This window comes from Phascolarctos cinereus, unplaced genomic scaffold (genome assembly GCF_003287225.1).
Source record: "Phascolarctos cinereus isolate Bilbo 61053 unplaced genomic scaffold, phaCin_HiC Scaffold_3;HRSCAF=262, whole genome shotgun sequence".
NCBI classification, from domain to species: Eukaryota; Metazoa; Chordata; class Mammalia; order Diprotodontia; family Phascolarctidae; genus Phascolarctos; species Phascolarctos cinereus.
This window is the reverse complement of record NW_027555736.1, coordinates 108,398,740-108,412,529: the sequence shown is the minus strand read 5'-3', so window position 1 is coordinate 108,412,529 and position 13,790 is coordinate 108,398,740. Positions and strand designations below refer to the sequence as shown.

The 13,790-nt window shown below is 37.6% G+C and overlaps 1 protein-coding gene across 7 annotated transcripts in view; it reads right to left on the bottom strand.

Moving 5' to 3' along the window:
* Positions 1-13,790, bottom strand: part of ARMH3 (armadillo like helical domain containing 3) — a 223,733-nt gene that overhangs the window by 192,638 nt on the left and 17,305 nt on the right. For all 7 annotated transcript variants that reach the window (XM_078151093.1, XM_020967140.2, XM_020967127.2 and 4 more), the window contains 4 exons: positions 9,954-10,066; positions 4,200-4,256; positions 3,953-4,099; positions 799-906 (listed from right to left, as the gene is read on the bottom strand). In XM_078151093.1, coding sequence (XP_078007219.1) covers positions 799-906; positions 3,953-4,099; positions 4,200-4,256; positions 9,954-10,055 — 414 coding nt within the window. In that variant the 5' untranslated portion in view covers positions 10,056-10,066. The remainder of the gene's footprint in view (positions 1-798; positions 907-3,952; positions 4,100-4,199; positions 4,257-9,953; positions 10,067-13,790) is intronic.

Below are 13,790 nucleotides of genomic sequence, written 5' to 3'. Positions count from 1 at the left end.
CTTCAAAACTTTTGTAAGGAAAAACTGTGTGATTTTGAAATTTTAAAATGATTTAAGCACTATATAAATGAAATATACTTGATTATCAAGTATCTGAAATCTCAACATAACTGTATGACTTGGAAAAAGACTCATGTTAAAATATGATTCCAAGGACTTGGATTATTTGTACATGTACATACACAATGCTTCATGTAAATAAAATGTTTCTTTTACCTGACTACATTAAGTATTCTAATTTTTGTCATAAAGAATAGGAATAAAGTTTTTCTGACAATGAGTTATGGGAAATTATATCTTCAAAAGCTGATATGATGATCAATAATCATTTAATTTGTAAATGAAGTGTGAAAACTATTTGTGAGAAATGCAACAGAATGTGAATTTTATGAAGAGTGTTTCACAGTGTTTAATGTTAGGAACTAAAGATACAACTGAATACAAACTAGGACTATTTTATTTAATCCCATAAAACCCCATAACTGAAAGACATAGAAATATGAAGTGGCATAATAATTACATTATTTAATAGGTCAAAAATTAAAGCAGCAGTGTCTCAATTACTCATGTAACTGAGGCAAGTACTATTCTCAACTAAATTCTGGATTTTAAAATGTCTTCTGTTCAAATAAATCACTACTTCCTTTGTTGGAAAGGAAACAAAAATTTCCAAATCATCTATAGTTGGTTCCATCTACAAATCTTTTAACCCATTTGTCTAAAGTGGTCTCCATCAAGTGCAACTATTTAGTGAGTAACAGCAGTAGCCTACAAGCACATCTGTAATAACAGTCTTACCTTCATGCAGAGCTCTGCCTTATCAAAGCCCATCAGCATGTTGATAATGTCAAACCCAGAAGTGGACTTATTCTTCTGATGGACCCCTCGGATAAGTGCACACAGGGTCTACAGAAACAACAGAAGGAATTGTTTGCAAATAAGAGAGTCTTGTCACTGAGGAAAGGATAGCATGGATGTCTAACTCTCTCAGAGGCTACCAGTCTTAAATATTTGAATTTACACCTTTTAGTTCAACTTTCACTTCCCACTCTCAAAAATTCATGCCCCACATATTCAACAAATATTTAGCACCTACTCCATGTAAAGCATTTTGCTAGGCACTGGGAAATGCTTCAAAATTTAAATAAAATGCAACCCCTGTCTTCATTTAGCTTATAGGCTGGGGGGGATAAGAAATACACACAGTGAACTACAATAACATGAAAAATGAATTAGAGAGTTGCAAAACAAAGTCCTATGGGAGGTTTAAGGGGGAAGGTTGTTACTAAACAGAAAGATCAAGAAAGGCCTCATGGAGGAGTAAGTTTGGTTTTAAAGGAAAGATAAGTGACTAGGGGAAGGGAGAGAAAAGGTAGAGAAAACAGGTAAAGTCACTGAGATGGAAAGCCCAGAGCATTTATGGAAAAGCTCCGAAGGCTGGCAGCCCAGAGTGGCCCAATCTGACTACACTTTAGAGTGAATAAGTGAGAATAGTAAAAAATTAGGCTTGACAGGTAGCCCAGCACCAGAGAACAGAAAGCCTTGAAAAGACAGAGAAAGGTATTTGAACTTTACCTTGGAAAGCAATATAAAGGCACTAATGATTTTGAGGAAAGGAATGACATGAACAAATCTGTTCATAGGAAAAATCATCCTAGCAATGGTACAAAAGATAGAGTAAAGAGAAAAGTGAGTGGAGGTAAACAGGCCTGCCTACAGCTCTTGCAACAGTCTAGAGCCTACATGTAATCACAGCATGAGCCTAAGCTTGAAAAACATTCACACTCAGAAAGAATAATAGCAATAGGAGCAGCAGTAACTAAGATTTTTAATAAATTCTTTTTCACACTGTAGTCAATGACTATAGTAATCTACTATTTGATAAACCCAAAGACCCCAGCTTCTGGGATAAGAATTCATTATTTGACAAAAACTGCTGGGAAAACTGGAAAACAGCATGGCAGAAACTAGGCATAGACCAAAGTCTCACACCATATACCAAAATAACATCAAAATACGTTCATGATTTAGATATAAAGGCTGATACTTAGGCAAACTGAGAGAGCAAAGAATAGTTTACCTGTCAGATTTATGGAGAACAGAAGAACTCATGACCAAACAGGAGATAGAGAAAATTATGAAAAGCAAAATGGATAATTGTGATTACATTAAGTTGAAAAGTTTTTGCACAAACAAAGCCAATGTAACTAAGATTAGGAAGGAAGTAGAAAACTGGGAAACGATTTTTACAACCAGTCTCTCTGATAAGGGCCTCATTTCTAAAATATATAGAGAATTAAGCCAAATTTATAAGAATACAAGTCATTCCCCAATTGATAAATGGTCAAAGAATATGAACAGACAGTTCTCAGATAAAGAAATTAAAGCCATCTATAGTCATATGAAAAAATGCTCTATATCACTATTGACTAGAGAAATGCAAATTAAAACAACTCTGAGGTACCACATCACACTTATCAGATTGGCCAGCATGACAAAACAGGAAAATGATAAATGTTGGAGAAGAGGTAAAATTGGAACACTAACGCATTGTTGGTGGAGTTGTGAAATGATCCAACCATTTTGGAGAGCAATTTGCAACTATGCCCAAAAGGCTATAAAAATACGCATACCCTTTAACCCAGCAATAGCACTTCTAGGGCTCTATCCCAAAGAGATCATAAAAACAAGAAAAGGACCCACACGTACTAAAATATTTATAGCAGCTCTTTTTGTGGTGGCAAAGAGTTAGAAATTGAGGGGATGCCTATCAATTGGGGAATGGCTGAACAAGTTGTGGTATATGAATGTAATGGAATACTATTGTGCCATAAGAAATGATGAACAGGGAGACTTCAGAAAAACCTGGAAAGACTTGTACGGACTGATGCTGAGTGAAGTGAGCAGAACCAAGAGTACACTGTATACAATAACAGCCACAGTGTGTGATGACTATCAACAGATTAAGCCCTTCTCAGCAATGCAAGGATCTAAGACATCTCCAAAGGCCTCATGATGGAAAATACTATCCACATGCAAAGAAAGAACTATGGAGCTTGAATGCAGATTGAAGCATACTGTCTGCTATTTTTTTCCTTCTGTTTTCTTTTGTTTCCTCTTTTGGTTCCTCCTATTGGCTCTAATTTTTCCTTACCACATCACTAATGTGAAAATATGCTTAATAGGAATGTATATGTATAGCCTATATCAGATTGTGTACCGTCGGGGGGGGGGGGAGGGGAATTTAAAACTCAAAAGCTTATGGAAGTGATTGTTGATAAATCAAAATAAATTAATTTTTTTAAATGCATGTAGAACAATTTTTTTAAAAAGTCATTTTTCTGTAAAAGCAAATAGTACTGGGGCAAGTTTAATGAGTATATTTGTGCTGAAGTGAGAACTTTATCACACCCCCCAACAAAATGAGCAACTGCAATTACAGGAAGTGCAACTTCACCCAAAGTATCCCAATAAAAGTCTTTGTTCTCTTTTTGACTATTCCTTCTCTGGCCTTCTTGACTGCCAAATGAGCTACCACCCTGAAACAGGATCTTCCCCTCAGGGTCATGATCAAAAGAGTGACAAAGCAACTATTGACAACCAGAGAAAATTCTCCAAAATTTGTCTGCTTTTATTACTCACTGACTCAGAATGGGCAATGAACCACTCTCTGGGCCTCAGTTTACCCCTCTTCATTCCTTAAGCAGACCTGAGGATTCTGTCAGAGGCTCTGCCTTAAAACTTGAGATCCAATTGTAGAGATTAACAAGATACTACTGTTAGGATTAACTTGTCTTAACTAGGAAGATTCCTAGACAAATACGGCATATCCATAACCATTTTTTAAAATACCCCAAGGCCCACAAGTGAGTCTAGACTGAATAGAATCCCCCACATCTGTAATACTTCCGCTTACTACCAAACAAGAATCCTTTTTCCCTCGCCATTATACCTGTAATGCATTGACAACTCGAATTGGGTGCTCTTCTCCCAAAGCCTGGATACAGTGTTGGAACAAACAATTAATGTTATCTTTGATCTTCATTAGTTCTTCTCCATCCAGAGATTCCAACTTGCCCTCAAGGTAGTCCAGATTCACCTGCCAACAAGATAGCAAAGATCTGAATGTATTTCCTGTGCAAAGCCGAGAGGGGAGTCTTGGCTACAGGGATATTAGCAAAGGCATAGCCCAGACTTACCTTCATAAGGAAGAGCTCCTCCCAGAATCGAGGGCTGCATTTACTAGGGTCCTCTGTCTGAAACAAAACACAAATAGGGTTCAGCCTCCCCAAACATACACCTTTGATTAATAGTATAGTTGCATAGGGAATCACTGAAAGTTAATCTCAACTTGAGACTGGCTTTTAACTTTTAACTACTTTTAACATTTTTGGTCATTCTAAAATATTTTAATAGAATATAGGAAAGTTCTTTCTCAAATTGAACTGTGAGCAAGAATATGTCTTCCCTACAGACAGTTCAGAAATAACTAAAATGGTTTTCCTCAGACTTTTTCCTCCAGTCCCTCTCTCAGAAAACTTGTGGACAGGTAAGTAATAGCCCCATTGTAGAGAAGAGGAGAATGATATCCAGAAGTTAAGTAACTTGCCCCAAGTCACAGAATTAGATAGTAGTAAAACAAGAACTAGAAGCCAGTTGTACTACTTCAAAATTCAAAGCTTTTTCCAACACTTGGGCCCTATTCCATTTGTGCTCTGCTTCTGCTTAACCTTAATATGCTATTTATTTATCAAATTTCTATCAATATTGAGTATTGGCTTTCAAAAATTAGTATGTTTGAAAACTATTGCTAAAAAATTTGAAATTCTGATCAAAGGTCCAGAAAACCAAAAACTTCTGGGGAATTAGAAGAAAGAATATATCATTTCCTGGCAAGGATGACTTTAGTGACTCAAGAAAGTCCACTGGCCATTGGACTTACATTACCTTACCTTAAGGGACCCTTTTAATGGCTTAAAATAATAATAGGGCCATCTTTTCCAATAAAGGGCCAATAAAGACTGGCAAATGGGTTGCAAGCTCTCTCATTAGGGCTTTATATGGTTCACTCTCCCCTATCAACCTCTGAAAACCCAGAAAATATCACCCCAGGAAAAAACCCTGGAACACCTGAATAAGAAGAAAGACAGGGAGCAGCAGTGCAGCAGCCCAGCAAATGGGTCTCCCAGTGTCTCAGCAAAAATAAGAAAAGCAGCACTACAAAGAGCCCCAGGCAGATAAGCACCCTCATCTGAAAAGAGCTGATGAAAGCAACCTAAAGTCTTCCTAAAGTCTGAGCTTGCTGATTCCAGCCCAACACCAATTAAGCTGTCAGAACCTCTAACCGTCAACCAGGAAGAGATCCTGAAGCCCAGGTGGTAGAGCAGGCAAACACCAAGACCTGGACCTCCAAGTGCCTCAGTGACGGCAGGGGGAACCGGTGGAAACTAGCTCAGAAAACCACCAGGTGCCTCGGCACTCTACCGCAAAGGAATGTCCCAGTGCACTGGCAGAAAAGAGGGAGACAGCACTGCAAGGGGCCCCAGGCGGATAAACACCCTGCAGCACCCATCTAAAAGGAGCTGAAGAAAGTGAAAGGAAAGGAAAAGCAGGCAACCTAGAATTGCCTGAAAGTTCCAGCCTTGCTAATTCCAGCCCAAGACGAGGTAAGCTGCCAGAACTCTACAGCCTCCAATTGCCAACATGAGACGCCCCAGCACACAAAGCCAGTGACCAAGACCTAGGCTCCCAACACAAGAAGCTTGTTCCCCAGCAGGAGAGCTCAATCTCTTTAAAGGCCAGGGAATAAAGAAACACCCTGAGTAAAAAGAAACATACCATAGATTCATATTATGAGAGGAGTGAAGATCAAGACAGAAATTCTGAAGAGGACAACATTGTCAACAAACCCACATCTGCAACATCAAAAGGGAATACAAACTGGTCTGAAGCCCAAAAAGCCTTCTTAGAAGAGCTCAAGAAGGATTTTAAAAGTCTAATGAGAGAGGCAGAGGAGTCCTTAAAAAATACAACTGGCCAATTAGAAAAAAAAGTACACTGAAGAAGACAAGTCCCTAAAAAACACAATAGGCAAACTGGAAAAAAAGTACACTGAAGAAAACAAATCCCTTAAAAATACAATTGGCCAATTGAAGAAGGAAGTACAAAAACTAACAGAGAAAACGATCTGTTAAAAACTAGAATTGGACAAATAGAAACTAATGGCTCTATGAGAGAGCAAGAATCAGTCAAACAGGGGCAGCTAGGTGGTGCAGTAGATAGATCACCGGCCCTGAAGTTAGGAGGACCTGAGTTCAAATCTGACCTCAGACCAAACACTTGACATTTCCTAGCTGTGTGACCCTGGGCAAGTCACTTAACCCCAACTGCCTAAAAGCCAAAAAAAAAAAAAAGAATCAAACAGAAACAAAAAAATGAAAAAATGGATAAAAACATAAAACACCTCATTGGTAAAACAACCGACATGGAAAAATCGATCCAGGACAGTCAATTTAAAACTCATTGGACTACCTGAAAATCATGATGATAAAAAGAGCCTGGACAGTATTTTTCAGGAAATCATAAAGGAAAACTGCCCTGAAGTCCTAGAACCAGAAGGTAAAATAACCATAGAAAGAATACACCACTCACCACCTGAAAGAGATCCCAAATTGAAAATGCCAAGGAATATGATAGCAAAATTCCAAAATTACCAGATGAAAGAGAAGGTGCTGCAAGCAGCCAGAAAGAAACAATTTAAATATCATGGAACCACAGTCAGGATTACACAGGACCTTGCAGCTTCTACATTAACAGACCGCAGGGCGTGGAACATGATATTCTATAAGGCAAAGGGGCTTGGATTGTTGCCAAGGATCAACTACCCTGCAAAAAAGGAAGGAGATGGATATTCAACGAAATAGGAGACTTCCAAACCTTCCTCATAAAAAGACCAAAGCTCAACAAAAAATTTGATCTTCAAGTACAAGATTTAAGAAAGACATAAAAAAGTAAATGGGGCAGAAAGATACAAAATGTTGTTAATAAGGGCAGACTGTTTACATCCCTACAAGGGAAGATGACACTTGGAACTCTTGAGAACTGTATTGTTATTACACCATGTTAAAGGAGTATACATAAAGGGGATGGATATTCTTGACATTGATGTAATGATAAAAAAAAAATCTAATCAAGTGGGTTAAATAGATCCAAGTAAGTGGATTAGTCTGATCTTAGAAAATATACTGAGAAAGGAGGAGGCAGACAAGAGTAAATTACATTACAGGAAAAGACAGAAAATCCTATTACAGCAGAGGGAAAGAAGGGAGGGGGGTGAGCATTGTTTGAACCTTGCTCTCAGATTTGGCTCAAGAAGGGAATAACAATCAGTTGGGTATGGAAATCTAACTTGCCCTATGGGCAGTAGGAGGGAAAAGGGGAAAGAAAAGGGAGTAGGGATGGAAGGGAGGGAAGAAGCCGTGGGGATGAAGGGGAAGAGGGGGGAGGGGGATAATGGAAGGGAGGAGAGACTGAAGGAGGCAGTGGTCAAAAGCAAAGTACTGGTGAGGGGGGGAAGGGACAGAGGAGAAAGAAAAGCATAAACAGAAGGAAAAAAGGATGGAGAAAAAGACACAGATAGTAATCATAACTGTGAAAGTTGAATCGCTAGCTTTTTTTTTCTCTTCTGTTGAGTTTTGTTTCCTTGCTGATGGTTCCTCCTATTGGTTTTAAATTTTACTTATAACTTCACTAATACGAAAATATGTTTAATAGGAATGTAAATGTATAGCCTACATCACATTAACTTTTGTGTTAAATAACCAGTCACGCTGTGACTCTTCCTCCTTTCTGGGTGTTTCCTTTTGATTCCTACCCCCTGTACTGGCCATCTTGAGACCCCATGTAACTGCCTTCTTCTCTCAGAATGGTCTTCATGGTTGCTTAGTACCTGTTTATTCTGTCTGCATGTCTACGCATATTCTGAATAATTGACTTAGCAATTCAACTTTGGTATCCTTTTAATATACACTCCCCCTTCCACCTCTTAGAATTTCTATATCCTTTTAAACCTCAGCTCTAGTGCTCACTGCTACATAAAGTATTTCTTGATACCTCTCTGGATTATTTTTTATTTACTTTGCACATACTTTGTATTTAATTATGTGGGTATGTGTTATTTCTCCAGTAGAATGTAAACTTCTTAAAGGCAAGGATTGTTTCATTTTTGTCTTTGTATCCTAAGCACAAAAGCATAGGACAAGGGCAGCTAAGTGGTGCAGTGGATAGAGCACCAGCCCTGGAGTCAGGAGGACCTGAGTTCAAATCCGACCTTAGACACATAACACTTACTAGCTGTATGACTCCAGGCAAGTCACTTAACCCCATTGCCTAGCAAAACAAAAACAAAAACCAAAGGCATAGGACACATTTAAGAAATGCTTAATTGACAGAACTTGATGACTTATGGTTTTTATTATGGTCAGTGATCATATTCTAAATTTTGTAGGGTTTATAACCTTTTCATGCTCTGTTTTCAAAACCTATGTCTCCTTCTCAAGAAACAAGAGCCCCTAGGAGCACCTAGGTGGCGCAGTGAATACAGCACTGGCCCTTAAGTCAGGAAGACCTGAGTTCAAATCTGGCCTCAAACCAAATACTTGACACTAGCTGTGTGATCCTGGGCACATCACTTAACACCAATTGCCTAAAAAAACAAAACAAGAGCCCCTCCTTTTCTCAGGCCACTTAATTACTCCAATCTCATCTGACAAAGTATATTTTAAGATGTCAGGAAGGGATACTTGGCTATTGGCCCTAAACTATGATGCACTGTAATAGCTCCAGACATCAAAGAAATCTCTGATCTGTTTTCTAATAATACATCAGTTACCTTATATAACTGGGAAATATTCTAGATAAACACTTTCCCTCAATAACTGAAGGCTGACCCTTTAAACTATTAGTCCTAATACTTTCTTTTCCTGTTTGTTTCAACCCTTTCTGACGAAAATCTTTCTAAAATGTACTACTCTCCCACTTTAGTGTAAACAGACCATACTATATACAACTTTTTCTTAATAACTCATGAGCAATATTACAATTGATGTTTGTGCTACACTATAGTTACCATGGATTTAGAACACTGGGCTAAAACTGCTGACTCCCACTCCTCAAGAACACAACCCTACAGCTTAATGTTTCTTTTAAGATAAATTCCTATTATTGGTTTTATTCCTTAGCATTTTGCTTTTTGCAAAAAAGGTTAGGACAGAATGCTTACAGTCAATTACTGAATTTATTTTTATTTATTATTTATTTATTATGTGCTTACTACTGTGCTGGGTATTGGCAATACAAAGAATAAAAACATAATCCTTGCTCTCAATGAGCCTCTAATCCTTGACCTCCTGGGTGCTATGTAGGTTAGCAGTGTACAATGGCAGCCTTTTCCTAAATGATTCTAGTACCCTGAAAATAAAGCCATCATCTTTACTCTCCCTATCAGTGTTCTTTGACTATAATTCAATTTTTTTAAAAATTTTCAAATTAGTAACCACTTTAATTTATGTCCTATGCCAGCTTCCCTGCAAAATTACCTGTGGTAATAATAGGCTCTGAAAAGGTCATGAATGAAACTTCTGAAGTTAGAAGGGAATTTAGGATTTGTCTTCCTAATGCAGTTCAGGTAAATGAGGCTCTCTAAGCAAAATCCAGGAAAGAGGATTCCTTAGTCTTCCATATTCTTTTCTTTATTTGTTCACCCCTCCCACTATTTCACAATGTTTCCTCTCACTAGTAGGAGTGAACTTAAACAAAAGGTTTAACTACCAGGATGAACATCTTCTCTCACAGGACCATAAAAGGAGAAAGGTAAACGGGGAATTACTAACTCACTCTTAGGCAGGGAACAAAGGGGTCAAACCCATTTTCGAACACAGAGCTCTAGACCTTACCATGAAGATTTCATCATACATCAGCACAACCTTCTCCTTCAGTGGTTTTTTGGAGGCTGAGGACTTGCGAAGCAAACCCCCCCTTTTCTCTACTTGGGCCATGGTTCCAGAGCCTGTGAAGGGAAAGTCAAGGTCAGTGATTGAATGCTAGCCTAGACATACTCCTGTCCACAGCCAGATAGCCTACTGGGATATTCTTAACAGGGAGGAAATTTTTCAGAGAAAGGGAATTAAATGATGAATAACCATGCTACAAACTTTGGCATATATCCAACTCAAATCTAACTTAGGGGAGTGCTCCCCAAAATGGGTAATGGAGGACATTTAAATCAATACTTGGCCTGGGGCACACCACATTTTACATATCAGATGCCTAAGCTGAGAGTAGGTCTTAAACCAAGCAGAAGCGTGTAACTATCATCATCTCTAATGGACCAGGCTATGCTTTTGAGGTGAGAGGAAGAATGTAGAAAGCATAATGCCCACAAACCAAAACTCAAGTTTCAAGTATTGATTGAGGTCTGAACCATTAAGGCAGGAAGTGTGCTATGAACTGATGTGCTACATTGATTTTCCCAAATGAAGTAGGTCCATATCACTGCAAAGTGCTTGACCTTCACTACCTCATAAATCACAGTGCATTTTTATCCTCAGAAACTCCTTTGTGAAGGGATTCCAAGGAGAAGATAGAAGCTAAAAATTCAGAAATAAAATATTATTTTAAAGTAATAAATTTGTTGATTAGCACTACTTCAACATTTAAGAAGATATATACACAGGTATATTTTATATATCTGTGTATATATGAATGTATATCTGTGTATATATATGTATATATATGTGTGTTTGCATAGCCCTGCATGCATTTGTATATGCAAGTATAGGCACGTACATCAATCTATACAACATGCAACTGCTATACACCAGACTTCATGTTTTCTGAATGTGTACAAAATAATTTTTCCCCTACCTTCCCAACCTTGAGATGTATATCAAAGAAGTTTTTCTTCAAGTAAGATCTCAAAATTCCTAGTACTTCTTGGTGGGGTTACACAGACCCCTAACTTTCCACACTGTATCTCAAAGTAACTATTCCCTAGTTCTCTTTCACCCTTCTGGACATTCTGGTTTATACATAAAACCCCCTACTCCTCCCTACCTCTCTGACCCTATTTTACAGTTTACAGTTCCTTTCTCAATTCCCAAGCCCCAACTACATAATATCTATTTGCCCAGTGACAAAGTACTTCTTATTGGAAAAATACTATTTTGCTCTCCAAAGAGATATTTTCTCAAAAGTCTAAGATAATTCTAATTCTCCAAAGGGCTATGAGAGGGGCAGCTAGGTGGCATTGGCCTTGGAGTCAGGAAGACTTGAGTTTAAATCCAGTGGATGGTGCACTGGCCCTGGAGTCAGGAGGACCTGAATGCAAATCCAGCCTCAGACACTTGACACCATTTGCTAGCTGTGTGACCCTGGGCAAGACACTTAATCCTGACTGTCTTGCCAAAAAAAAATTAAATTGAGGGGAAAAAAGGGGGGTCTATGGGATAGTGCAAGGGTCCTTTTTGTGTCCTGAACCCCTCTGGCAGTCTTATGAAGCCTATGGACCATATCTCAGAGTAATGCATTTAAATGCATACCAAAAAAATACGTAAGATTACAAAGGGAGCCAATTAAATTGAAATACAGTTATTAAATCATAGGCCCTAAGTTAAGAGCCCCTGGTATAATGGAAACATCAATGTATCTATAGAAAAGTTCCAGGTTCAAGTCTTACCTCTGCCATTCATTGGCTGTGTGACAATGGGCAGACATAACCTAAGACTCAACTTTGTCATCATCAAATCAAGAACAATAAATTACCATCTCAAGGGGCTGTTGTGAAGGTCAAGTTTAAAACAAAGCAAATACAACACCCATTCCTGATGAAAAAAAACAACAACACTAGAAACACAGGAATAAACAGAGCTTTCCTTAAAATGACAAATACTATATCTATCTAAAAGCAAAAGGCACTATAACCTATAATAGTAAGCTAGAAGCCTTCCCTATAAGACCAGGAATGAAGCAAGGATGTCCATTATCACCATTACCATTCAATATCATACTAGAAATGCTAACTATAACAATATGACAAGAAAAAGAAATTAAAGGAATAAGCACAGGCAAAGAGGAAACAATATTATCATTTTTGCAGATAATGTAGTGATTTACTTAGAGACCCTGTAGAGTCAACTGAAAAACTAACTAAAACAAGTTCAGCAAAAAAGCAGTAGATATAATAAATCTATATAAATTACCAACATGTCTGTATATTACCAATAAAATTCAGCAGAAAGAGATAGAGAAATTCCATTTAAAAAACTACACACAATATAAAACACTTGGAAGTCTGCCTGCCAATATACACACAGGAACTCTTATGAACACAACTACAAAACATCCTTCAAAAAAAGAGAGACAGATCTGGGGAAATATGAATTGCCCATGGGGAAGCCAAGACAATATAACAGAAATTATAATATTGCCTAAATTAATTTGCTTATTCAGTGCCATACCAGCCAAACTACCTAAGAATTACTTTATAGAGCTAGAAAAAAGTAATCACAAAATTCATCTGCAGAAACAAAAGGTCAAGAATATGACAGGAATCAATAAAAAAAATAGGAGGAAAGATGAATGGAGCCTAGTCAAAATCTCCAATTATACTACAAAGCTATAATCATCAAAAACAATCTGGTACTAGGCAAGAAATAAAGAGGTTGATCAGCGGAACAATTAGTTACGCAACATATAGAAGCAAATTAACACAGTAACCTAATGTTTGATAAATCCAAAGATACTAGCTACTAAGCCCAGAATTCACTGACAAAAACTGTTGGGAAAACTGGAAAGTAGTATGGCAAAAACTAAGCACAGACCAACATCTCATACCATATACCAAGGTAAGTTCAAAATGGATACAAGATTTAGATAAACAGTGATATCATAAACAAATTAGTGGAACAGGGAAGAAACTACCTGTCAGATTTATTCACAGGGGAAACATTTATGACAAAACAAGAGATAGAAAGGGTCACAGGAAGCAAGAGGGATCATTTTGAATACGTAAATTAAAAGTTTTTGCACTAACAAAAACGATGTAGTTAAAATTAGAAGAAAAGCAGGAAACTGGAGGGGAAATCTTTGCAGCAAGTTTCTCTGATAAAGATCTCATTTCTCAAAAATATAAGGAACTGAGTCAAATTTACAAAAATAAGAACCATTCCCCAAATGATAACAGGTCAAAGCATATGAACAGGTAGTTTTCAAAGGAAGAAATCCAAGGTTCCAACAGCCACATGAAAAACTGATCTAAATCACCAATAATTAAAGAAATGCAAATTAAAATGACTCTGAGATACTACCTCATACCCATCAGATGGGCTAAGATGATAGAAAAGGAAAATGACAAATGCTGGAGGGGATGTGAGAAAATAGGTACACTAATGTACTACTGATGGAGTTATGACCTAGTTCAACCATTCTGGAGAGTAATTTGGAACTATGCCCAAAAAAGTAACTAAACCCTTTGACCCAGAAATATCACTACTAGTTCTATACTCCAGAGATCAAAAAAAGAGGAAAATGACCCATACAAAAATATTTATGGCAGCTCTTTTTGTAACAGTAAAGAACTGGAAGCTGAGAGGATGTCCATTGATTAGGGAATGGCTGAACAAACTATGGTATATGAATGTAATGGAATACTACTGTGAAAGAAAAACCTGGGAAGACTTATGTGAACTGATACAAAGTGAAGTGAGCAGAACCAAAAGAACAATTTATATGAT